At 42.7% G+C, this 27,011-nt stretch overlaps 1 protein-coding gene across 34 annotated transcripts in view; it reads left to right on the top strand.

Annotated features, from left to right (window-relative positions):
* Nrxn3 (neurexin 3) overlaps window positions 1-27,011 on the top strand; it is a 1,564,636-nt gene that overhangs the window by 1,018,587 nt on the left and 519,038 nt on the right. For 2 of the 34 annotated variants that reach the window (XM_041658560.1, XM_041658564.1), the window contains exon 1: window positions 18,376-19,564. The exons of 28 other annotated variants lie outside the window; for them this stretch is intronic. In XM_041658560.1, the coding sequence (XP_041514494.1) occupies window positions 19,321-19,564 (244 nt within the window). In that variant the 5' untranslated portion in view covers window positions 18,376-19,320. Of the gene's footprint in view, window positions 1-18,375; window positions 19,565-27,011 lie in introns of those variants that run through there. 4 more of the 34 variants (XM_041658563.1, XM_041658562.1, XM_041658569.1 and 1 more) reach the window with 3 other exon arrangements.

Here is a 27,011-nt window from a genome sequence, read left to right as displayed (position 1 = left end):
AGAGCTCCCCTTAGCACCTCCACATGCCTCGCTTAGTTTGCTCTCAGGCCAAAAAGAGTGACTATCGGGTTTTAGAAGCAGCCTTCTGTGTTTAGGGACTGGTTTTGTGCCCAGAATTAACCTGATCAGATCTGTTCATCTCACTTCACAGCAGCTGGGCTAAATAGGGAAGGGGATCACTGGGACAGCCTATTCCGGCAGAAGCTAGGCAGGTACCTGATGTTAAAAGTCCCATTAATTTTGTCAAGTCAACTCAGTTCCTTTCACCTGCTAATGACCTACCTTTGGAGGAAGAGGTATAAAAGAGTCTTCTTAGGCAATGCTTTAAAGCACACCCTCCCCCCGCTCCACACACACAGAGATTTTAGTTTGAATTTTAGTCTCATTTTATGTTTGAGCTTCCCTTATTGGTTTATCCCTCAAATGAAGAGATCTTGGCAGCTGTAGTATTTGTATTTAATTTGGGTAGCCCACCTTGGCATTAGATCAAAGTTCCAGGTCCTTTTTTGAAGCTTTGTATGTCTGGGAAGAAGGTGATTGACTCGCAGCAGAATCTCAAAATGTATTGCTAAAATCTCTCGCTGAAGATAGGGAGGGAGAGGGGGAGGTGTGAGATATTTTAAAAATAAGACACTCTGCTAAATCCTCTGCCAACCTCCGTTCCTGCTGAGTGCAGTGTAAGTAACAAGTATCAGATAGTTCCTCCAGATGTCAGCTATTTTAAAAGGCAAATGCTAGAATTTGTCTGGACAGTAGTTGTTTTATCTCTGGTGATAGTAGCAGTAGTGGTGGTGGTGATGGGTGGTAGTGGTGGTGGTGGTGATGGGTGGTAGTGGTGGTGGAGATGGTGGGTGGTAATGGTGGTGGTGATGATGGTGGTGGTGATGGTGGTGGTGGTGATGGTGGTGGTGATGATGGTGGTGTTGGGTGATAGTGGTGGTGGTGATGGTGGTTGTAGTGGTGGTGGTGATGATGGTGATAGTTATTGTTGGTGGTGGTGATGGTGGTGGTGGTGGTAATGATGGTGGTAATAATGATGGTGATGGTTATGGTGGTAGTAAGGATGATAATGGTAGTAGTGGGGTAATAATGACAATGATGGTGGTGATGGTGGAGGTAAAGGAGAGGTGATCTTGGTATTATGATACTGGGAAGTAGATACTATCCCATAGAATTTTTTAACCGGTGGCAGAGTGTGGCAATGATTCTGTGCATTCAGCAAAATGACACATTAGACAGGTGGAAAAATTACCTAATAATCCATGAAGTCCATCATATCAAATTCAGTACAAGTAACATTTGATTTTTTTTCAATGCATGAAGTAAGAGGAGCATCAGTAACCTCCAATCCTAATAAAAATATCGTATTATCCTTGAGCAGTTGACATCCAGGTCAAGAACTTGTAGGATGAGATTTTTCAGGTTTAGCCTTAAACTTCTCTCTACTGTCTTCTCAAAACAGGCTCAGGGAAGAGAATTATGACAACCTGACAATTCTCCTGTGTTTGAGTCTCTGTGGGGAAGGACCTCTTACAGAATACCATAAATTGATCTGTCTGAGATTGCAATGCCTGTGAGGAAATGGTAGGTCATGATTGCTTATAGTTTTCAAAATGTGAAGCATTGATCTCTTGGTTTTTAATATAGTAAATGGCCTATCAGTTCTTAGAATTTTTTTCTTCATTATTTGTGTTGAAAACTTCTACAGAATTGTCATAATACTTCAGAGTTTTTCATTCTTGTGTTTTTAAAAATAGTTTGATCTCCTTCAGTTTCCATAACTTCAGCTTTAATATCTTTCCATAATTCAAATCTCAGGTATTTCTTGATAAATAAATCTCCGAAAGGTGTGGAAAAGTGATGTTGGAGGCAGTACTTCTGGAAAAGGAAATGTGATCCTCATCACCTACCCTCAGACCTCTCACTTTTGAGGCAGAGAACACCACAGAGATGGGTCAGGATATGTCAAACATAGTGAGATCATGTGTCCTTTTTATAAACTTACTATGAGAGGCTCTGTGGCAATTGGTTTTATATCCTTTTTTGCTTTCCCTTTTCTGGGTTCCTCTGCAGAATCCCAGGCAGAGACACTTACAGAAAGACTCAAGAGGTGACCAGAGAGAGGAGAATCACAACCCGTGTGGTCACTATGTGGTGACTTGTCATTGCCTTGTCCCTTGGCAGTGCAGGGGAGAAGGTGGGCTTTGCTTTTCATTCAGGTTAAATGAGGAGCACTGTGTGTCTAAAGGAGCAGGCTTCTTTATCTTCAGTTTACAGCTCCAGAAGAGGAGGCTTTTCTTCTGAGATCTGTGGTCTTTTTCTCTTCTATCCTCCTTTGCACAATTCCAGACAGAAAACTTTCTGCTTTTCAACTAGAGAACTTTTTTATGTTTCCAGTATTTATAGCTTTCCTGGTGTTTTCTATGACCTTTCTCTGCAGGGAACATTCCTGTAATTCTAGCATCAGTAAAATAATTCTTTCACTTCATATATATATATATATATATATATATATATATATAGCTTTTCTTCTTCAGCTTTGAGTCAGAAAATGAATAAAAACGGAGTCTGATGCTGATATTCTAGTATATTCTGGGTGAAGTACTGACCTATCTTCGGCAGATTACATGGGAAGGTGAGAACTTGATGAGAAAGTTAATCTCACGCCTGGCTCCCACTCCTTCCCATCCACCTCCTTCATGGTGTGTAGAAGGCCATTCAGTTAGCTCATCCAGAGGAGAACTGCTTACGAACGTGAGTTGGGGAATGATACTGATCATGGTTTGCACTGAAAATTTTCAAGAATTATCAACCTATATCAGGCTCACACTTGTTCAATATTAGTAATGTGTTAAGAAAAACAACTTAAAGAGACATTAGCCATGTTTCTCATGAGATAATTACATATTTTCTGTGTCTTTTGAACTAATTACTATTCCTCCCTATACAGCCTATTGGTAAGGCTCTAGCTATAGTCAAGCTATGAGGTAAGAATGAAAGTTGAAGACAAAGAAATCTTAGCTATCTACTATGTAGGAAGAATAACACACACTAGAGCATTGAGATAAAGAGGTGTGTGTGTGTGTGTGTGTGTGTGTGTGTGTGTGATTCTTATGTATGCACATGCCTTGTGTGATGTGTTCATCACATATGGGCATGTGGTTATTACAGGTAGTCATACTGTCTTTTTCTACTGTTCTCCAGTTTACTTTTTGAAACAGGGTCTCTCACTGAACCTGGAACTCACTATTTTTGGCTGGGTTGGCTTACTAGCAAACTCCTAGGAATCTGTCTTTCACAATCAACCAACAACATCCCCACGCAAGAGCTAGGTTTACAAACCTTCTCTGGACTTGACTTTTTCACATTGAGCTGAGGATCCGAACTCTGTTCCTCACGCTGATACAGCAAACTCTTTAACCACTAAGCCACCTGCCCAGAACAAAAGAGGTTAATTTGAAAAAGAAGACTATAAAAGCAAACCCTCCCCCACTTACGGCCCCAAAACTAGGCTAAGCCAGCAAACAGCCTGGTCTGTGCCAGGGAGTGCTTCTGACGAATCCCTCACCCCACTCCCACAGCCTCCCACAACATAGGTGTATATTGTCTCTGCATGATTTAGGATCTGGTGCTATTCTGCACTTCTCAGTTTGGGGGCTGAATTCCTCAGCATCCTTGACACATTACAAAAATAGAAAGCCCGATATCATAGTCATACCACCGCCCCACTTACCACCCACAGCCTCAGAGAGGAACAGGCAGGCCTCCGTTCTCAAAGGGGTTACTTGACAAGTCTCCTGAGCTTCAATTAGGTTTTTCTAGAGAAATGGTATATTCTACTTCCAGAACCCAAGCACCTACTAACCCAGAATGTTCTCTATATCCTAGCATAGAGCTGTGGTGATCATATGCCATGCAATATGAGAAATGTTTCTAAAGGGATGGAGATTTGGTATTTTGGTCAGGATGCCAAGGGCACATTTATTACCATTCCAGACTTGATAAAAGGTCTGGGAGACCCAACTGCATGTTTCCTGCCTTCAGACTTTCTGCCAGCACTGTTCTTGCACCCTGAGTGAAGAAAGGGATTTTGAGGGAACCTCCAGGGGAAAGGGTATGCCCAGATAGATGATGGGCTGGGTTGCTGAGATGGCATGGAAAGGGGCAATACACATCCTTGAAGAGGATGATAAGAGTGTTGACTATGAGGGGAAATAGGGAATGGGTGAAATTTGCAGGTGCTTTGGTACTTAATAAAGAAGAAAATCAGAACCTGGTTCAGTCCTCTATTTAGTACCAAATCCTACATCGGCCAGAAAAATAAGCAGATGCCGCTCAAAAGCCCTTGAGTGAACAGCCATCTCCACAATCAGGCATGTGTGGGGAAGAGACAAGTGCATCCATGGATTTGCATTCACGAAGCACATCTGTTTCGGGCCATCCTTGTTTCAGAAAGACCACAAAGAAAGGAAGGTTTATTTTGACTTCTGCTTAAGTCAACCTGAGGCTGTTAACTGACTAACACTGATTAGTAGCACAACTGTTGTCATGGAAGATGGTGGTGAAATCAAAAACTAGAGATAAAACAAGAACAAGAAGTGGAGTGTCATGAGAAGAACGATAGACTACTTGGAAAGCAGAGATGCTATGAGGGCATGGAAGCAGAGATTTAACTTCCAAACTGATTTTTTTTTCTCCTTTTGCTTTCCCTTTTCTGGGTTCCTCTGCAGAATCCCAGGCAGAGGATTTCTCCCCTTTGGTGACTCCCAATCCCCTGCGCAAGTTGTAATTCTAGTATGGTTGAAGGACCAGCCTGGGGCTTTGACAGTCTGCCACTTTAGGGCAAGCAGTCATTAGCTTTATGTTCTATTCTTTCTTCTCCTTTTCCCCAAGTGTTCTTATGCTATTCCATGACTCTTGGATGCTGAGAAGGTGGAAGAAAGAAGGTCAGCTTTCTTGGGGGCTTATTCTACATACAGCTCAGTGTATCTTGGTCAAGAGAAAAAAATAAACATTGAGTTGGGGAACTTGGAAGGTTTACGGTGTTCATTCATCTGTCATGTTAGGTTGATTTTTATGGTGGTATATAGGTCAGCCTGTGTTTTGAGAAATAATCAAAAGCCCCTGCTCTCCCAGGCCTCTTGTGCCCACAGCTTCCTTTAAAAGAACAAGGGAAATACTAAATTCTTAAATCCTTCCCTATGTGTGTCAAACCCCACAGCATGGATGCTGAGTTTGGAGCTGTTTGCTGCACTCAGAATTCTGAGACACTAGGAAGAAGTAAGGAAACAGAAAAGGAAGAAAGGCCAACTTTCTAAGTACCTATCAAAGGGTGGAGCTCTTGATAAATCCTGAAATGCCCCTTTCTACTTCAGGAATTCATGGACAGCAAACAAACAGACAGGTAGGCGGCTACCTTGGCAGGAGCTGCTGCCCGCACAGACAGGCCCTTCAAAGCTCTATACATAAGAGAAGGCAAATGGCTATTGACATTCACAGACACCTGGAGCAAGTAGATGTTTCCTGGTCGATACCAGCACTGATATGTATGTGGTCAGGGAGTAAGTGGGAAACGATGGCTTTCCATGTCCTTGATTAGCTTTTAGAGCCCATCCATACGACTCTTTCCGGCTCAGTGGGCAGCTCTTTGAAGCTAAAGGCTGAGGAGGCTTATACATTTGAAATTGGACCTCTGAGTATAGCATGCAAGCTTTCTCTGGTTTGTTTGCCTTGTCTGTGTCAGAGAGGAATTATTGGGGATATGAGATTTGAGTTCTACCTTGCCTCTTGACCATTTCTCACATAAAAGGTTACAGACAAGGTTATATTCATATTCATATCAATTAGGAGCTGGAACTTGGAGCCTTGGGACACATCCTTCAGTGGAATTCCCTGTCCTCTCCCCACACAGACGCCTCCATGTTGTCATGTCATCCTTAAGGCTTCGTTTAGATATTGGCAAAAGTTGAAAAATTGCCTAGCTACCTAAATGAATACTCTAAAACGTGAATCTCTTGTTTGCATCAATATACCTTGAAATGGTAAAAGATACCATTTGCCGAAGGGGATCTCAGGGAAAATGTTTAGCTCCGATGAAAACACGGTTTGATGCCTTTTATGAGAAGGCGAGAGATTTGGACCTTATTTTTGTTAGTATCTTTAAAACATTTAGAGGAAATATTCCTCTATAAGGTTGAGTTGATTCATCTGTAAAATGAGTGCTTTGAAGTCATCAATGATTCTTACATGTTTTAGGTCACATGACTCTGAAACTCTAAAGGCATTTCTGAATTTTTTTTTTTTCTAGAACGATTATATTCCAGGATGAAATTGAAGGCAGTTTAGGGAGGAGTTTCACAGACCATTTTCAAGGTGGTGAGATCTGACCAGGGAAATTATACACTAAGTGATTCCAAGAGACACGGTTCACAAGGACTTCAATTAAAACGACATCCCTGAGGGAGGGAGCCAAAAGGGTCTCCTTTGTAGCGGTTCTTTAAAACTCTGAACCACGAACTCAAGGGATGATGAATGTAAGAGTCTTTCCTGGATCAGAAATTCTCACCGATAGTCTCACATTAGCTTTGTGAGATTCTTAATACAAAATGTAAGCAGAGGCAGCCAAAGAACAGAAATCATCTTAGCTTTGGGGCCTTGGTCAGTGCCCATGATCAAAGTATCAGATTATATTTCACTGAGGCCTCCTATCTCCCTTGCTTGCAAATGGCCATCTGTGCACTCTGTATCTTTGTTTGCATCACCACTATTTTCCTGGACATGTATGCTCTTGGTCTCTCATCTTCTTGTAAGTTATCAGCCCTATTGGATTAGGGTACCACCCGATGACCTCGCTTTACTTTAGGCTTTATTCCTAATACAGTAATCTTGGGATTAGTCATTATGGGTAGGTACTGGTCAAATATATGTCCAGGAGATGGAGTGAGTTAGAGAAGAGACTTAATAATTGTACGGATTACTTTTAAGTTTAGTTTTTCTTTTCACCCTGCACGTTTTCATATTGTCGTGATATTAAACTAAGCAATTAAAAGTTTCTTTGACATTTGGTAAGTGGGGTGGGGGGCACAGCTATTTCTGTTCTTCCTCATTTTTCTTTAACTCTTCTGGGAGAGCGGGGGCTGAGAAGTGAAGGCCAAGAGTTTCTTGTAGTTTGTATTTATTTATTTATTACTGCTCCCCAGTGCCACATTTAGTAACCACCACCTGCTGAGTAACTCCTAAAGCAACAACCGTGCTCCACCCCACCCCCAGCTTCCAGCAGGAACTCATGAAGAGACTCATTCCAGAAGACGCAAAAAGCGCTTCACTTCCTCCTCTTAAGGCTTCACCAGGACTCTGGGGCTGGTTGCTGGGGAATGAGTGAGCTGAGTCCCTCTGCTCTCAGTCTTATTATAGATCCAGCAAGAAGAAGACTATAGAGTGTCACCAAACCATGCTTTCTCTTGTGCTTGGGATGCTGATGTCTTTCTCTGTTCATCCTTTGCTCAGTACTAAGGTGTCATTTTAGGAAAAGTAAATTGATCGGGCACAGTGAGTCCCTTTGTAGAGTTTCGCTCTCGCAGCAAACTCAGCAGGTGAGAAGGCCCCCTCGGTCCTCCCATCCTCTTCCACTCCTCCTTGTGAATTGTCTTTTAGAGCTAGAGAATTAACAGGCAGCGTTTTTAAAAATATGTATTAATTTGCTCGAAATGAACAGTTAGGGGGTTGATCAAGACAGACAGAAGTTCATGGAGTGTGAATATATGGAAGGTACACGTATTCTAGCTGGCATTGTTATCCCAAAGCTGGGCCACTCTTTAGTCTCAATTTCTATTGGCAACTTATGAAAATAAAACAAAATACCCTGGAGGTTCTAGATGAGCTGTGGCTAAGTAAGTTTCCTAATATCTTCCAGCCAATGTCACATCAAAGACTTCACATCCAGGTATTTTCATGTCGGAGGTAGGGTGAGACTGTCTTCAAGGTATAGTCATACGTAGACTCCATTCTTTGTTTACTCAGTATATGGTTGAGACACACAGAAAATGGATGGCCAGGGGAACAGCTCATTAGGTAAAGTGGGTGTTGTTCAATACGAAGACCTGAATTCGATCTCTAACATCTACATAAAAAGCCAGATATTGTAGTGCACACTTGCAATCTGGGTGTTGGGGAGGGGGGATACAGGAGGATCTTTGGGGTTTTCTCATTGCCAGACCATACGGCCTAACAGCAAGGTCCAGGTTCAGTGAGCAATCAAGTCTCAATAAATGGAGAACAAGGAAACCAGCTGCCATCAACCTCTAAGGTATATATACAGGCACATACAAACCTGTATACCTGCAGCCCCTACATACACAAAACAGACAAGACGTTTTCATCTTGCAGACCTTTCCTTCTGAATTTTCCTGGTCCTAAGCTCTCCGTACATATATACGCTTGTCTCCTTGTGTCTTTTTCTCTTATTCCTCAAGACAAAGCATCAGACTCATCAGTGTTGCAGATGGTGTTGATCGTATCAAAGTCCTTTTCTGGAATATTCTTCCAAACATGTTCACTTTCAGGGGATCAAAACTCAAAGAGCCCCAGATGCATTTTCCTCTCCTTTTGTTTCCAGGTTGGGCAATGCATTTTTTAATTATAATTGATTTTGTCAGGATCACGGGTTTGAGAGTTAATACCTAAAACGTGGGGAAATGAACGTCTTCTGAATTCATCAGATAGTAACAGAATTGGCGTGGATCATCTGAGGGCTCGCTCTGACCTAGAAAAGGGAAAAAAAAAAAGGAATGTCTCAGATAAACACAAATTTGGCTGCATTTGTAGCAGGAAACTCAGAACAGCCCTGGTTGTGTATAACTCCTAGGACTACAACAATTATAAGAACAGATGCACATTATCTGAGTATGGGATGTGTTGTGGTTCCGCCACTAATTTATTGAAATCCCAGTGTTGCATTTCCTATTTTCAGACTATTAAGACAGGCTTTTTATAATCTGTACAGTGAAAACTGCTCAAACACCATGCAATAAATATTAATACCTTATGCCAATCTTCTGGATATTGTTTATCAGTGCTCTACAAGATAGCCTAAGACATTTGTAGACAATTTTGTTGTTGTTGATTGATTGTTATTATTTTGGGTTTTCGAGACAGGGTTTCTCTGTGTGTGAGAGCTTATAGGGGCCAATTCCATCCAAACCTCCAGTTATATAATATTAAACTAGTAAGTCTGTCTCTATATCTCAGTTTCTCTATCTTATGTGTCCCCTAAATACCTAGCTTACTGCCTTGTCTATAACCAGCTGCTGAGGAGAGTGTTCTGGTTTTTGTTAGAAAAAGAAAAGTCCGGCTGCTCAGAAGATTCAGTAGGAAAATATACTCCTTGCCAAAAATGAGTACCTGGATTAAACCCCTGAAACCAGCTCTAGCAAATTATTCTCCGGCCTCCACACACATGCTGTGGCATGTGTACACACACACACACACACACACACACACACACACACACGCTCACACACGAGACCAATAAAAATAGTTTTAAAAAGTAGTTCTACTTTGTATCCCAGAGTTTGAAATACTTACGTCTTTTATTGAAAAGCATTCTTTTTTATTTATGCTTGGTCCACCAAGGTTTCCTGCTGAGAGATAAAGGACAATCGAGCTGAATGATCACACTTTTTCCATAGCAATGAACTTTTCACCACGGAACAATGTCTTCTTAGATCACCAGGACAGCAGCTGTGTAGGTGTTGCTAGCAGGGAAAAAAAAAATATTTGCTCTCTAAAGTAGGAACACAATTGTTAATGTGTCTGGAGAGAACTTGTTCTGCATGCAATAGTAAAAATGAAACTCTCATGAAACAATACTGTTCCCTTTATAGACGGCAAAGTTTCCTCACCCTAATGGATGTTGTTTCAATTAACAAGGAACTTTCACATCTTTGCAACATCTAGGAATTGTGTTTGATCCTCAGTGTAAAGCCAAACAATAATGTCTAAGTGATAGGCAAGGAAAGCTCAAAGAAAACTTCTTATACATAGAATCTCAAATTTGTAAGGGAAGTTATGCACCTCACCCATTCACTTCAGATTGCTTATCCAGAATGCTTGAACATTCCCTGTTGTGGAGAGCTCATGGCCTTGAAAAAAAAAAAAAAAACTTGTGATCTTGCAACAGCTCCAGATTTTGATGTTTTGTGTCAGTGATGGCGCAAACCTTTAATCACAGCACTTGAGAGGCAGAAGCAGGCAAATCTCTGTGTTCAAGACTAATCTGGACTACAAAGTTCCAGGACAGTCAGGGCTGTTAGAGAAATTCTGAAAAAAAAAAAAAGGAAGTATGTATGTGTGAGTGTGTGTGTGTGTGTGTGTGTGTGTGAGAGAGAGAGAGAGAGAGAGAGAGAGAGAGAGAGAGAGAAGAAAGAAAAATGTTTTAGAGCCTGCTCCTTCCCTGACATACATGTATATGAAAGAGAACATCTTTCAAAAATATACTGTATATATCTCATTTTTTTGACAGATATCCACTGGTTATTTTCCATTGGGTTTGAGATTGTCCTCAGTTTGAGATCAGGGATTTTATTGTCTTATATTCATCTGTAGGCGTAGTGATTTTCAGGGGATAAATAATTTATTCAAGGTCATGGTTTAACAAAGAAGGAAAAGAAACACAGACTCATGTTGTTTAACCCTAGAACTTAAACAGTCTGCCTCTAAAGTCTAAAGTGTTTAATACATCATGTTTCTATGAATCACATAGGGTGCCAAGCTATAAACGAACTGATCACAACAGTCTGTGACAAGTGTTAACTGAACAGTGCTGTGGGATGATAGAAAAGACCAGCTAATTCTGCCTGTCCAGATTGGAAGCAGGAGATCTGAAAACACAGATATCATTGATACTAAAATATTATATCAGTGCTGTTCCATCTATTTTAAGAACAGCCTATTCTGTATCTGATATAAACTCTCATCTCTGTACCCAGCCCCCAACTTCCCTAACAGCTCTGAGATGTGCTAAATCCTTACTGTCACTGAGCCATGTCCTTCTTAACCATCCTGGAAACATTTCCAAAGCTTCTCAGATTGCACTGTTCCTCCTGTGAGGGAGTTTGTTCATTCCATGTGCCTTCGAGAATTTTCTGTTACATGAATTTAAGGCTATTAAATCAATAGAAACACACCACTTAACTGTCTGTCTCTGTTATTCTCTCTCTCTCTCTCTCTCTCTCTCTCTCTGTTTCTCTCTCCCTCTCTTTGTGTGTGTGTGAGTGTGAGTGTGTGTGTGTGAGTGTGTGTGTGTGTGTGTGTGTGTGTGTGTGTGTGTGTTGGTTTGGTAGTTCTTGGATTTGATCCTAAGACCTCATCTATGAGAGGCAGGCACTCTACTACTGGGATTGTTTTTTAAAGAAAATTCAGAAAAACTTTAATGATTTAATGACTTTATTTAGATCCCTGCCTCTCTTAGATTATGTACTCTTCATAGAATGGAGAGGGGGTAGAATACTTGAACAAGCATATTTCTACAGATACATGAAAAATAACAGAATAAATCAGCAAAAGTAAGGTGAGTAAGTGACAGTATGACTCTTTTGAATCATTATAGAATTTTCTTAACAACTCTTAATGCAGCAACACAGACATTAGAAATAAAGAGTGAGACTGTGGATGTATGTGTTTTCTGTGTGGTTCCTTCATGTCTCTTTGCAATTTCTCCACCCTGTTTTCTCCTTTCCCTTCTCTTTTCTTGTCTTTCATTATCCTATGCCATATTCATCTTGTTCATAGAATGAAAATATTGACTCCTTCCTGCGTTTCCCATGCAGGACAATTAACATCTGGGGAGTTTGCCTCTGGTGAGTTGTAGGTAGATGACTGCACTCTGTATTAATAACTTCCTTATTTTAAAGCCCTCTTTGCAATTTCCACTCATTCTAGGTTAAATTCATATAGTGAATATTAATGTACAATTATTTCTTTGAATGTATGTTTTCTTTGGATACTAAAATGTCCTCTGATTCAATTATTAATTATTCTCCTGTTGAGGAAGCAAGTTCAGAGAGTTCAAAGTTGCTCAGGGTCGAACAGGATGTAGACAGCAGTCCTCCAATTTTTCATGCATGTGTTACCTTATCTGTGAATCCACACAGGGTCTTCTTTTGCTCACCAACTTAGATTAATTCCATTATCTAGTATGTGTACCTGGTTTACACCTCTAATCTCCCAATTGCTGTGGGCTATATGGTATGATTTTTCAGGGAGTTCCCTGGGTGTTTAGCTTTTTGAAGCATTTGCTTCCTAAGCCCCGAACACTCTTCCTCACTGGGTCTTTTGGATTTAACACAGCATTCTGTCCTAGCAGGCGTATATTTAACATTCACAGAGTAAAGAAACGGATTCCCTGCAGTAATGACCAAGGACTGTGGCTTCTTTCTATATTGAGTAGAGCCTAGTTCAGAGGTTGACTTATCAACATTTTAAAAAGACTATTAAACGATAGTGAAATTCTTCCTGAAGTCAATGGAGATTAATAAGGATTAGCAACGTACACCTTTCAGGGAAAGGGCCGATTAATTAGAACTTATTATGACTTTGAGAGAAGACAGTGAGAAAATGAAAGATAAGGGCCAGAAGACTCTTTCCAGATCCGAAGGCCAACTGAGATCCTGTCAGTCCCCATCCTTGGGTGGAGAATAATGACAGAAACATGTTGGGCTTCGAAAGCTGGTGTTATCTGGTTCTGGGACTGACTATCAGCTTTATCAGTTCAAAGCTGACTTGAAGGACAGATGTAGAAGAATGTGATGGAGCCAGTCTCTTTCCTACCAAAGGTGTACACGGACAAGTCAGCATGCTGAAAGCACCTGTAGAGAATTTCCATCTGCATTTTGGGGTTGCTGAGGCTGCTCCCTGGGAGCTCTGTGTAAACAGCAAAGAGGTGCTAACTGAGGGGATAACTTCTAAGGAGTGTCCTGGAGAAAACAAGAAGAGTTATTACGTTCATCATGATTATTGACACTGATCATTTTATGTAGGTCAAACACTGTTGATAAATACTGCACAGGTATTAGCTGTTTGAATCTACAGAGAGTTTCTATGAGTATTCTCATTTTAAAACAGAAAGGGTAAACCAGAAACTGACCAAAGATCGTCTCAAGGCTTATACAGCAACAATAATTAGGATTTGATCTTGGGCTGCCAAGCAGCACAGCCCAATATCCAAAACTGTGAAATCTCAAGATGCCCTCTAACCCTTTGATTGGGTGATATACCCTATAAATATGTAAATGAATGACTGTCTTGGGTTGGGAGCTCAAGAGCAGAGTGTTTGCTTACCATGTGCAAGGCCCTAGTACTACACAAAAAGTATTGTTTCCGTCTAACAAAAATTCACTTTGTTTAATTCCTCAAAACTGGATAGAGGTTTTATCAGTGATAATGAGAAGTTTGGATCAGGGATAGCTAGTAGCTGGTTAATACAGACTAACACGTTTATATGCCCGACCTCTGTAGGAAGAACTGGACCCTGTATTTGAGGAAAAGTAAATAATGATCATAATAATAACGATTTAATAAATTATTATTATTTCATTTAGATCTCAAGTGCAACTAGCTAAGGGACTTTTCATGCTTTCCCCTAAAGAGATATATAAAAATTTGAATGCTATTAATTTCCCAGGCCCATTGATCAAATCCAGAAGATCTGGAAATGTAAAAGAGGTTCGGCTCGGCATTTAAAAGCCTGATATTCCTCCTGCAGCCACAAGGAGGACAAGGGAATGATAATGTTTATAAGAAACAGGCAGAGGAGATCAGGCATGTTCAGGGTAGTATCGCCACAGACGAAACATATTCTATTCATGTATAAAATTCTCAACAATAAACAGTATATTCTTAACAATTAAATCTATGTTCTCAACAATAAAAGGTAAAAAAATACCAGAGCAATCTAAGCATCCTGATCTATACATTAATACAAAGAGCTACTGTCTTTTTCATTTAAATCAATTTCTTGTAGGAATGATATTTAAAAGAAAAAAAAAAAGAAAAAGCTTTCTTTTTTATACTCCCCAAAGGGAAACATACTCAAAATTGGCTTTTTTTTTTCTCTTGGATGACTTTCTTAAATAAATGAACGGAAGAATGAATTATGTGGCTATAAATAAATCTCCCGGCATATAATAAAGCAATGTTCGACTGCTTTATGGTGTCACTAGAAGAACCCTTGGATATATTTATAGCCATGCTAACAGTCACCTGTATTTCTTCAGGACTTTTATTTCACGATACATTATGAGAGTTTAGTTGGGGGAGGGTGCTGTTTGTGTTTTTCTCCTCTTGAACTGCCTCCTGGAGCTGTGTAGAGACAGCAAGTAAGGATTCCTACTGTTTAGTTTTGGAGAACGTGGATCTTCACCTAATGGCTCTGGTCTCACACAGGCAGACTGTGGGCTCATGCTTTCTGGTCTTTCTAAGTCCGCAATCACATTAGATGCGCCTGCAGCGGCGAACTTGACAGGTATCTCCTGCTGACGGCAAAGCGGCACGTCAGAGCCTATCCAAGTGAGAAGAGGAATGTGCAGAGATAAAATGTGCCGTGAGGGACGATGGACAAGGCAACATCACATCAGGTTCCTGACGCCCGACACATTGAAAATACAAGTAGGAGGCTTATTTTAGAAGCCAACAGATTTTTTTTTCCCTACTGCTTGGAAGCTGAAGTGATGAACAAAACAAAGTAGAGAATTAAGAGCAAAGACTTTCTTCCTTTCCATCCGGACAGTCTCCTAAGAAGAGAAGGGAGAGGAAAGTCAAGGAGCCAAGAGAAGAAGTCTATGATGACAAACTCTGGAACCTAATGCACCCGAGAAACCCAGCTCCTGCCTCATCTACAACAGGGATTTACACACCATATTCCATTCAGAAATGCAAGATTTTGCAGAGCCCCATCTGGGTTTCATGAAGCAATATACATAGGGGACCAAAATGGATCATTCCTATGAAATTATTCTGCTTTATATCTTTGGTGAGCATCAAATCTTCAGTTTTTCTCCTTTTCTATCTTAAACATGGACTCCCTTCTCCTTCTGTTCCACGTGTCTGGGATTCCAAATAAAGGGGCCACACTAGGGGACAGCATGAAGGGAGAAAAAGGAGCACTTGTGGTGTGCAGTGATGAGTATTTTTCTGGGATTCTAGCTGTTGGGGGGGGGTTAGAACATACCAACATATTGAGATAAATTCTCAATATATGTCGGCCTACTATAAACTGCAATAAGACTGAAAAGAATGGGAGGTAGAAAAGACATACACAGAAGAATGTGCTGACTAGAGGCAGGGATGGGAGACATATGAAAAAATTAATAGTGTATTAAATTGGAGAGGGGTATGTAGTTTATCAGAATGACGGTGGCTTAGCTCTTTGGAGTAGAGGCAACAGAAAGCAGTCTTGGATATCTTATCTGATTAGCCTTCTTCCTACTCAACAATGCTCATAAAGGAACCCACAGCTGCTTCTTCTGACATTTTGTGAGTAGTAAATAAATAAGTTATAAGAATGAGACATAAAATGAATACTTCCAGACAACACACCAGCAGTGTTTGCAGATTTCTTTCTGCATCAAGGGTTTAGTTTCCCTTTATAGCCTGGCCGAGAACTAATTGGAATGTCCATCTAGGCGTCTCTTGCTTCCCTGGGTTGAGTCAAAACAATCTTCGGTATCCAGTGCCAATTTGCAAAAGAAGGCGATGGTGAGATGGCTAAAAGTTCCAGAAATCAACTCCAGATGGGTTGTCTTTGTTAGATCAGTGTCACTAAAGTCAGATAAATGGGTCAGCGAAAACTCTTAGTGTGGGAGCTAATAGGTTTTAAGACTTAGTTGGCAATTGCTCACTGGGTTCATTTATTCAGCAGACGTCTACTGAGATGCTGCTACTTGCTACCCATGTGCTGCATGCAGAGGATGCAGCAGAGGGGAGGACAAAGGCTCTGCCATTTTCTTACCAATTTTCTTTTAATGATACAGACCAGGAACAAATGAATCAACGTCTCCAAGTCAACAATGCTGTGAAGGAAACAAATCAGGACGGCCAGAGTAGAATGGCCACCAGGGGTGGCAATGCCTATCCTAAGTGGTAGGCTGAAAGACACTCTGGAGGAAATGACTTGGCAAATGCCCCTGACAATGTTGAGGGAAACCTTCCCCATAAGAAGGCTCAGTAAAGCCCTAACAGGCTTGGGTTGGTAAATATCTACATTCAGGAAGCATAAAGAAGGTCTTGGGGAATAGAGGAAGTGAGTCAGGAACATCTAGTTGATGGAACTGGCGAATACATTAAAAACCTCGTCATCTATGTCCTTTTGAGGCCTTGGAACAGAGTCAGAGCAAGTTTAAAGAGCAACAGGAATCCTCTGGGGGAACTAAATCAAAAGGCAGCTGACAAGACTAAGAATTATTGTGAACTCTAGGGAATAATGCTTAAGATCTTTTTTTTCTTGACTTTGCCAATAATAGCACAAGACCCTAACTGTGGACCTAACCTTCTCAAGGTTCAGCTTAGTTTTCTAGAGATCAGGGAGTGCTGTTACCAATGGTCAGGTCCTACGCCAGAGGTACTTTTTATTTTCCCATTTAAAACGCCCAGGGTCCGCCCCCCTCCGTCCATGTCTAGGAAGGTGAACAACCAAACTGGCTAGGTTCCCACAAAGCCAGAACATGAAGTAGGGTCAAAACCCCATGCCATTGTCCTTGGCTTCTCATCAGCCCTCATTGTTTGCCATGTTCAGAGAGTCCGGTTTTATCCCATGCTTTTTCAATCACAGTCCAGCTGGCCTTGGTGAGCTCCCAATAGATCAGCCCCCTTGTCTCAGTGGGCAGGGAACCCTGACTCCTCTATGGACTGGAGAGGGAGGGGGAGAGGAGTTTGGGGGAGGGGGAGAAGGGTGAGAGGAGGGGGAGGGAAATGGGAGGCTGGGAGGAGGCTGATACTTTTTTTTCCTTTTCTCAATATAAATAAATAAATAAATAAATAAATAAATAAATAAATAAATAAATAAATCTCCCAGCATCCCAAGGAGGGAGGCATCAGCCACACCTTACAGAGGAGGTTTGGGCACCCCTTCATCCTATATCCACTTTTGCAGTAGTGTTCCTGAATACAAGTTGCTGGGTGTGTGTGTGTGTGTGTGTGTGTGTGTGTGTGTCTGCCCGTACTTTCCACAGAACGGAAGTGCAGTCACTGCTAGCAAGGCTCAGACAGTAAGGACCTGCCTGTGAAGGGCGCTCCTCTAATGTGCCTTTGCTCCCACTCAGCGGAGGGAGTGGAAATACTGGAGAGATAGTGTCATCGTTTCCTGAAAGGGCTCTGGGCCAGTCCCTCCTGGAGTCACAGATGGCCCTGACAGGAGCTGCACACCCCATCCACTCCTGTACTTCCTCTTTCCAAACCCCTCCCTTCTTACCCCCTGCCACCACCACTCCCCGCCCCCTACTCGCATGCCCTACCCAGAAGATTTAGCTAGCAGTCTTTGATGCCCAGCGCAAGGAAGAATCCACCTGCCTGAAACAGCATGTTCGGAGCAAGTCAGGGACTGGCCAGCCACTCCTTCCTTTGCACGCCTACTTTACTGTCTTTTAATTTGAAGACACTAGCCTCTGGATCCTGAATTCCAAGAGTATTCTGTCTAAGGTGGGGTGGAAGCCAACTCGTAGGGCAGACTGGCAGCCACCTAACCCTTCACCCTACAGAGTCCGTGAGCCACCCACCCTCTAACCTTTACTTCGGAGAGCAATAACACGGATTCTTTCGCCTATCTGTTGTCCCAGAAGTGCTGTCTTGGATCTCCTGTTCCACCTCAGCAGAGACACGCACTGGAGAGTGGCTGCCCCAGGCACAGCAAGAAAAGCTGAGCGCCTACCTCAGGCAGTCCAATGTGCATGCAGACTTAGGGTTTATTTTGGTTTAGGAATACTTGGGCTGTGCTGTTGCCTTCCTTCCAAAACCTTCACAGCACCTTGATCGCCGAGTTTGGTTTTAAGGATCCTGGGAGAGGAGCAGGAAGGGAGATGCAGACAGGAGGCAGGAGGAACAGCAGCGGAGGCCTGTGGGTCTCCGGCGTGCACGCATGGCAGGGTGGGACCGAGGAAGAGTGAGGCGAGAAAGCACCGCCTGGAACGCGCCAGTGCGTGAGAGCAAGGGGCTAGCCAGCTAGCGTACACTAGAATGGGAAGGGCCAGGATGCCGGGCGGCTCCACCCCTCCCTCCTCCGGAGCCAGCCAGTCCCTCGGCAGAGGACACGGGCTGCACTGATTTGCTCTCTCGAGCGCGCTATTTGCATATGACTTGCCCATTTGTGAATTTGGCTCCCCAACTCCTTGCTTCACTTCACCTGTGCCTGCCCAGTTGCGCGCACTTTGCGGGCGCCCGCACCTCCTGGCCACCTCCGCTGCCTGTGGGCCACCTCCTCTAGCGCTCTCTCTGGTTGAGCCCACCCTGCTCCTCTCCATCTCCTACCCCCTGGTTTGGGTGGCTAGCTCAGTGCTGTTTCTTTCCCTCTGGTCCTTCTTGATCAAATCTTTCTCTGGCTGCTGCTGCTGGCTGCTTTTTCAACCCGTTGGAATCCCAGGACTGAGGCGGCTTTACTGTGGCGGCTCATCCAGGACGCTCAGGGTTAACAGCCTCCGCGCCCTTCCACGGAGACTCCCGGGAGCCCGGGAGCAAAAGAACTCTTCCACCTGCAGCCCCCTTTTGCCTGGCAGTTCTGCATTGCATCGCTTGGAAGTCGAAACAAGAAAGGAAAAAAAAATGTCAAAACTCCTTGGATGTTGGGATAAACTAGGGTGAACCTATTTGGGGTTTTCCTGCTTTGTCTTTTTCCTTCATTTCCACCTTTCCCCGCGTGGCTTTCCAGAGTATGCAGTTAAAACCTCGGACTTGAGGCACCTAGAGAGCAGGAAGAAGTCTCTCGGGTCCTTCCCTGAAATGTGTGACAAGCCGGAGCTCTCCAGGAGGTTTGCTGTACCTGGGTCGACTCTTGCATCCTAAATTCCCCCTCCAGGGGGGAAAAAAGAAAGGCTCTGCCTTATCTTTTTTTTTTTTTTTTAAAAAAAAAAATTCAGCTTCTTTTTGCAGTTTCTTTCTTTTTTCTTTTTTCCTTTTAAACAGATTCACCATTGCCCCGCAAGCACTTATTGCTTCCCCCATCCCCAAATTGGACAACTCTTCTTCCTGCTATGATGGGCCCCTGGGCATCATGAACTTCGTTATTGCTCACTGGCTGGAATTTAAACTGCCCATCTGTAGTGGTCCAGTGCGTTGACCATGCACCTGAGAATTCATGCAAGACGGAGCCCTCCTCGCCGGCCGGCCTGGACGCTTGGGATCTGGTCCCTCTTTTGGGGATGTATCATCAGCTCTGTGTGGAGTTCTTCTAACGTAGCCTCCTCCTCTTCTTCCTCCTCTCCGGGATCTCACTCTCAGCACGAGCATCATTTCCACGGCAGCAAGCACCACTCTGTGCCTATTTCTATCTATCGCTCCCCTGTTTCCCTTCGAGGAGGGCACGGTGGGTCTCTCTGCTCTTTATCTTTTATTGGGGCATTGCTAATCCTTAATCCAGTCGTCTTTCAGGTAGGGTCAAGGGTGGGAACGGCAGGAAAATTCAATTTAAAATGATGAGAAGGTTCCAATGTGCATAAGGGGAAAAAAACTGTCACTTTTACTGGCAAATGCTGTTAGCTCTCAGCCACCCACTTTCCAATAAAAGGTTCTCCTCCCCTTGCTACCTCGATTCATGGCACTGCAAACACACTCTCTACCCTTTGCCACCTTGTTTCTCCCACCCCTTGGTGGCAGGCAACTCAGTCAGTCAAGTCCCAGTGATACTGCACACTGAGAAGTCATTCATTCACCTTGCATTCACCCTTCCTTTCTCCGGTTTTGTCTGGGGGCTAGTTGGGAAGAAATAGCAGACAGCAGGTCCTTGAGGCAGGAGCCTGGAGCTGATGAAATAGCTATAAAGTTACCTGTGTGGTAATGGTCTGGGGAGAACAACCGAGTCAAAGAGCAGAAAATATACTCAACAGTCAGTGGCTGTTACTACTCAGTTTGGAAGCTATATATTTGTTTCTGTTATGTTTGTTGGAGAGTAGTTATCCCTTAAACAGCATGCCTAATAATGCTAACTATGAGAGACAAAGCGATATGTCAGATAAGGCTAAGGCCGTGTTTTATTTACGCCTGTAAATTATAGCAACTTTGATTCTCAATTCATGCAGATGATCATTCAATTAAAGTCAGTATGAATGGGCTGGTTCGCACAAGCCACGTATGATATATTTTGCTTCAGACAACCCTCTTTGCATCATAGTTATTGAAGGAATAGACCTACAGTTCATCAGAATAGACCCAGCACTGAATAGGCTCCTTCTCAAAGGCTGGTGTCTGCAGCGAAGGCAGGAGCTCGCTGTAGTAAATTGTTCCAAGAAGTGTTTACTATGCGCTCCACTCTCATGATGAGGGGAATGGGGAAAGGAAAGGCAGAGGGAACACATGAGCAGCCCTCCACTGAGCTGTGCTAAGAACCTCTCTAGGGGCCCTGCTGTGGCTTGTATTTTGAGGCATGCAGACCCCCATTAGAAAAGTAATTCTTTCCACCGCCTCCTAGCCCGGGGCTCCTGCTCCAAGCTGTCTGTCGTTTTAAGTGGAAACACATTGAGAGAATGCCAGCGCATGCTGGTGCTTTCTCTCTGTTCCAAGCACATGCAGTGGAGTTGTCAAGCAGCTCACAGAGTGTAAGGTTTGGTCGAAGGGGTCGGTTGGTGGGATTGAGAGAATGCCCAAAAGCGGCTTCTAACCTGGTTGCTGTTTTGTCCTCTGACTTCTGTTGGGTCGGCTGTACTCTCTAAAACAAGACAGAACAAACAAGGGAAACCACGGACGCCTAGACAAGAGCTATATCCACATCCTCACATAAAAAGGCAATTTCATTAAACTGAAAGCGCATATCCTAAGAAAGGGACAGACTAGGGTGGGGGCTGAGATGAGGGGAGCCAGACAGACTATTACTAATAGCCATAATTAAACACAGAAACGTCGAGCGATAATTAGCTAAATTTTGCTAATTAGTGTAAATGATCACCAGGGAGATGAAGATTATGCATTAGTTAGAGGTTAGAGGCAACCAGGGTCTTTCCATACGTACATATATTGTTGTAGTTGTTCAAGATGTAAACAGTTAAAAGCGGCTACTAGTAGTAAGTGATGGAATTTGCAGAACAGAGCACTGAAAGGTTTCTAATTTCTTCCTCCACTTTCTCTGTCTTATTCACCCCCTATCTCCCTTCCCAAAGGGCCAATTGTTATGCAGGTTAAATTTAATTTTTTTTTCTACCTTCTCTATGCAAAGATTGGTGCTTCGGTTTTCTCTAACCCCTTTTGACTGGTGTTCATTCCAATTTCTCGTTATCTGGCAACTGATAAGATTCAGGTTGATAGACAAGAAGAGAATAAAGAAATGGCCAGAGACCACTCACAAGCCTCTCCTATTCAGCAGAGCTGCAGGATACACCGAATCCCAGGGTCTGCCCTGGTTAAGATAAGAGAGCTCTTGGCTGTCCTCTCTCAGTAATCCCATCCCACTGATTTGGAACTTGGAGAGTGAATGTATTGATACTAAGTAGATGGTTTTTATATCTAATTAATGTTTTTGAGATTGAGATCAAGGGAAGTAGCAATTATCAAGAAATCCCAACCTTGGTTCCCTTCTGTGCACCCCAGCTGTGACTTAGAGCCTCTCTTACTAAGAAGACCAAAAGGACTCCCCAGAGCTTTCCAGTGATGTCTGCTTCCTATTCTTATCTGAAATACACTGACTTTCTTCTAGTTCATGACCAAGATTTGGTTAGGAATTGTTTTACAAAATATGTTTTAGGTGCAGGTCACAGCAGCCATAAAAAAGCTAGAGTCTTGAATCCAAGAACCTTCTTTGAGGCAAGAAAATTATTTTAAAGCACTATATTTCATCCTTTGCCTAACTTTCTGAGAAGCCCTAAATCCTCAAAGCTCCTGCTAACCAACAGCCATCCTTTCCTCCACTCCCCTGCCCTGTAGTGAGATTCTCACTAAGACAGATGGGAAAAACAGAAACCCTCTAAACAGTTGGTAGTTTTTACCCATGCTCTTATCCTTGCTTGGAGGTAATCTTTAAAATATTGATTATGCTATAGATTTGTCTGAAGTCTATAGTCCAGGGCAGCCTAAGTGATGCTGAGATCACTTGTGAAATAGGGAGAGAAGACTACTAAGGTTTCCCAAATAGTCTTAGGTTAGGATTTCAAGACAGAATGAGCCCCTTAAAAATTGAAATCTAATCTCCTTTTCCTCCTTGTTCAGTTTCTTCTCATAGGCTCTCCATCTCCTTTCCTGTGATCTACCCAGTGGTCACTCAGGTGACACAGAACAGTAACAATGGTCCACGCTTTGTCCTATCTATAAAATACACATAAGTTAATAAGACACTATGGCGTTCAACTTAGCGTGGTTCAGTAACTACCTTCATCACTATGGAAGACAACTGCTTCTGTGTATTAAAAGTGCAGAGAGAAGGTAGCACCCTGGAGAGGAAGTCAAATACTTCATATAAAATCTAAATGTTCTTATAAGGTTCATATTTTTCATTCTCCCATTACCCAAACTATCCCTTCATGTTTATTTTTCCATCGTATGCTTTGTTTCCACCATTAAACAACCTAGTTGTCAAAGCGCTTGGTGGTGTAGCGGGAGACAGCATACCAATAGGCAAAGCGTATTTGTTTTCTTATCTTCATTACCCATATGGTCTTGTTCTTTTCCACACTATCTCAGCAGAAGAGGTGGTGGCCTCCCTGGTGGCACAGGAGCCAGGAGTCTCGAATGAAACCCTGTCTCTAGTTCCTTTCAGGGACTAAAGTTTGTCCGGGGTTGGACTGGTTCTGCGCTCCTCAGCTGAGTCCCTTCTGCTGCTCAGTAGCTACTTTCCTAACCACTTTCTCTCTGCCTGCCTTCCTTCGTGAGACTGGGAACACTGAATAATTCAGAGTGTTGGTTGACAGATAAAACGAGAAGATTTATACGTCTTTGGCCTTGGTGATGAATTAATTAAATCGGTTTCTCTTCTGTCCTCAGCATGCATTGTCTCTCTTCTCTAAAATGTACTGGTAAGTGGTGGGCTTGGTGATTAGCCTGCTCTGGAAAGATTTTAGAGAGAGATTATAATATCATAGTATAAATCTCTTCAGGACTGTTAATTATTAATTATTTTTTTATTTTTTTACATGCCTATCCCCAATTCCCCTTCTCTCTTCTCCTCTTGCTCCTCCACTTCCCCTACCCCACCACCCATCCACTCCTCAGAGTGGTTAAGGCCTCATTATTGCCTCTGTGTAAGCTGGAGGTGGGGGCTAGTTTTTCACAGGCAGAGGAGAGGAAAAACTGCGAACACTGAAAATAAAGCCCTTGACTGACTTGCTGATGCATAGAATTCAGTGGTAACAATTTTATTCCTCTATATCAGAATTTGAATCTAGCATAGGTACCAACAGATTTCAGAAAGTTTTCTTCTCAGGGCCTCTAGGTAACCTGGGAGAGACAGGACTCCCTGAAGGTAATCAAGAAACTTCTATCTAATCTTTGTTTCCTATGGCTGCCGTCGCAAAGAACCACACTCTGGTTTCTTTAAACAACCAGACATTCGTTTTGTGAGAGTTCTGAAGGCAAAAAGTTGAAGGTCAGCGCGCCAGCAGGCTTGTTCTGCCGAGCCCTCTCTGTGGTTTAGAGATGACCATTTCTCCATTAGGTCTCCATCTCAGCTTCTCTCCTTTTCTCTGTGTACGTCGTTCTTGGTGTATTCTGTTTTCCTGTTCTTCCTTCTCCTGAAGACCCATTAGACTACACTAGGCCCACCCTAATGGCTTTATTTTATTGTCACCGCCTCTTTACAGGTTCTGACTCTGATGAGTGGGGCTTCCATATACACACTATGAGGAGACAGCGAAAGGTACCCAGGGTGAAGCTTAGTCATCGCTATACCTGTACAGCTTACTGTTCAGTGAATTCAGGGAGTCTGTTAAACTCAGAATAAACAAGTAAACCCTCGGTGACAATGACAGCAATTTACCAAATCCTAAGATGGCACCTCAAGAGAAAAAATCCGATTTGTAGAAGTGGTAAAAACAAAGACAGCGGGTTTATTAAGGCTCTATTTGCCTTCTTGGCAGGGCTTCTGGGCCTGAATCAGGATACTGATGTCCATGGGACTAAGTCTGTCTCACTGCGGACACAGGCTGTGGACACGGTCTAATGTCACCCTGAGGCTTTCTCACCCAAAACTGTTGCCCTTCTAAGCTACATCCTCAGACCCCTACCCCACTGACATCCTTATGACCTCTCCTTGCCTGATACCCACCCACTACTAACTCCTTAGTTTTCATTATTAAACAAGAAAAATTAGATCAACTACATGTAAATAATTATCTTTTGACAGAAGATAAATATGCTCACTTTTAAAATTTAAAAAGGATCACTTCATTTCTTGGCTTTTATGAAAATTTATTTCTAAATATAAATGTTGTAGCCTGACTACTTTATCAGTCATAACGCTCCAAAGAAATGACTAAGAAACCATATTGTACATTGTAAAGTTGCTATATATTTGAAGCAAGATGTTCAGTTCTTATGGAAAATAATTTCCTCCCTCCCTCCCTCCTTCCCTCCCTCCCTCCCTCCCTCCCTCCCTCCCTCCCTCCTTTCCTTCCCTCCTTTCTTAGTTCCTTCCATCCATTCCCTTCCTTCCTTCCCTTCCTCCTCTCCTTGGTTCTTCTTCCCTGTCTTCAGATACTTCTTTTAAGAGACTCATGAGAACAGGTGCTAATGATGATCTCAGTGGTGAATAGGAATGGAGTTCAAATGGATAGTGGGGTATTAGGTAGGGTGAGATCACTCAAGGACATGCTTTAGAGTTGAATGTCCTATGTCTCAGTCTTTATGACTGACTGTCCTGATCTTTTAACTTTTTCTCTTCCTTCTTCCTTGTGGCATGTGCTGCTTCTGTCTTTTAGTTCTGTAGCTGGAAAAATAAAATATCGTGTTCTCACCTCCTGAAAGTCTTGAGTGAGGCAATCTCCCCCAGTGCTGTTGAACATGAGTACTGAATGATTCTCCAACTCCTGTATCTTTGAGACACACTCTGGTGTGCCTTAAGCCTGTCTGAGTCACACTGGTATGTCATTTGGCTAGAGGCCTATTTTCTTAATTGTCATAATTTTGCCAAAGCCACTATCCAGGTTTCCCCTGAAGCAGCCTATGTAAAGAGAAGCACACTGTAAAGAAAATGTTATATCTGTTTAAAGAAAGTCTGAAGTCCAACTTGACATAGTAATTCTGACATGGGAAGAATGAAGGTGTTGTTTAAGCACACTGGTTACTACAAAGCCTGGAGTTCTGTGCTGTGTTTAGAACATGCTGCTGTGTTCAGCCACATCAGGGCAGGAGGCAGAGCAGCAGAGTTTATAGAGAGCAAGCATTTATGTCTGCTTGTAGTCCACATTTTGAGAGAGACTTGTTTGAATCATACCCATGCGTCATGCACACCTCCTGTGTGTCAAATACCTTCAGATATTTTCTGTGCATGGGCTCATTGAGTCCAGACAAGCTCCTGGCATTAATTTAGTGGGTATTATTTTACAATTGAGAACATTGAGCCCCAGAGAGGTTAAGTGACTTAACCAAAGTAATCGGGTGATAACACCAAGACTCAACCCCAATTCTAATCACATAGCTGTTGGGGTTTCTGCTGCATTACATAGTCATCTCAAGAAGGAGAAAGAAGCTCACATGAATCTTTTTTGTGAGGGATAGAGCAGGCATGCTGTTGAAGTCTTCAGAACAATGAATCGACACATATCTGAAACTGTCTGCGAGTGCACAGTTGATAATAAATGCTCGGACATTTCAGCTTGCCTGAGTCCATTTGAACCTAAGGATGTGGTTGATGCCACATTGTCCACTCCTTATACTAGAAGATGGATGCCTACATATATGAGAGGCAATGGGAGAGGGAGGTATGGACCATCTCAGATGTAAATGGTCCACTCTCTTAGAACTCTAGGGTCTACGGATCTGGTTTTCCATGTGTGCAAAGGAAGGATTCAGCTACGGATGTTCCTCCAGTGTCAGAAACTGTGAGAGGCCAAACAATAGGAGTTCAAGTTTCCTTTCTTCCCAAATTACAATAGATAAGGTCAAATGCTCAGTCCTTTGAGGCTGGAACTGCAACCTTCTCTCTTTCTGTACCACAGTCCCCTCCCTAACTGGGTGAAATTCTACAGGTGTGCTTTCTGCCTACTTTGAACATTCCTGGTCTTATGCTAAAAGAAATCCGTCATGTAATCTTTCTAAGAGGGGTCTAGCTTTGTGCTCGGAAGTTTAGGGCTCCGTTGAAAGTTTTGCCTAGGGAAGGACACTTGTATGAGAAGTGCTATAATTCAAGGGGTTGTTTATTGGTAGACACCACCCCACTCTGGCTGAGTCTCACTGGACAGAGAGCAAGAAGGTAGCAACACTTTCATGTCCTTGCCATTGCTCTGTACTTAGAAGTCATGACAAGTTACTGGTAAGGACATGTCCCCAGTTCCCATTCTGAATTCTTTGTTTACCAAATTTTTAGCACCTGTGTACATGTGGAATCCCGAGAATCCATACAGCTACGTTTTCTTTACCCTCACTTTTATTCTTTTGAAATACTCCTCTCATTCCCCACATCAAAACCACTGTGTGTACTCTCAAGTGACTTTCCCCCAAACTATGAATTTCAACTCTTTTCGAGGCAGTCTTTTTGGATTTGAATATAATTACACGCTTTGGGTGCAAATTGTGGTTTTTGCTACACAAGAAACTAATGGAAATGATCTGCCTGTTCCTGTAGTTTACAGATTATATGCTTCAGAACTGGGGCTATATATTTAGGCTGCTTTTCC

This window comes from Microtus oregoni, unplaced genomic scaffold (assembly GCF_018167655.1).
Source record: "Microtus oregoni isolate MIOR12 unplaced genomic scaffold, Mior012 000009F_ref0000495, whole genome shotgun sequence".
NCBI lineage: Eukaryota > Metazoa > Chordata > Mammalia > Rodentia > Cricetidae > Microtus > Microtus oregoni.
The sequence above is the reverse complement of the archived record's forward strand: the minus strand, read 5'-3'. Positions and strand labels throughout refer to the sequence as shown.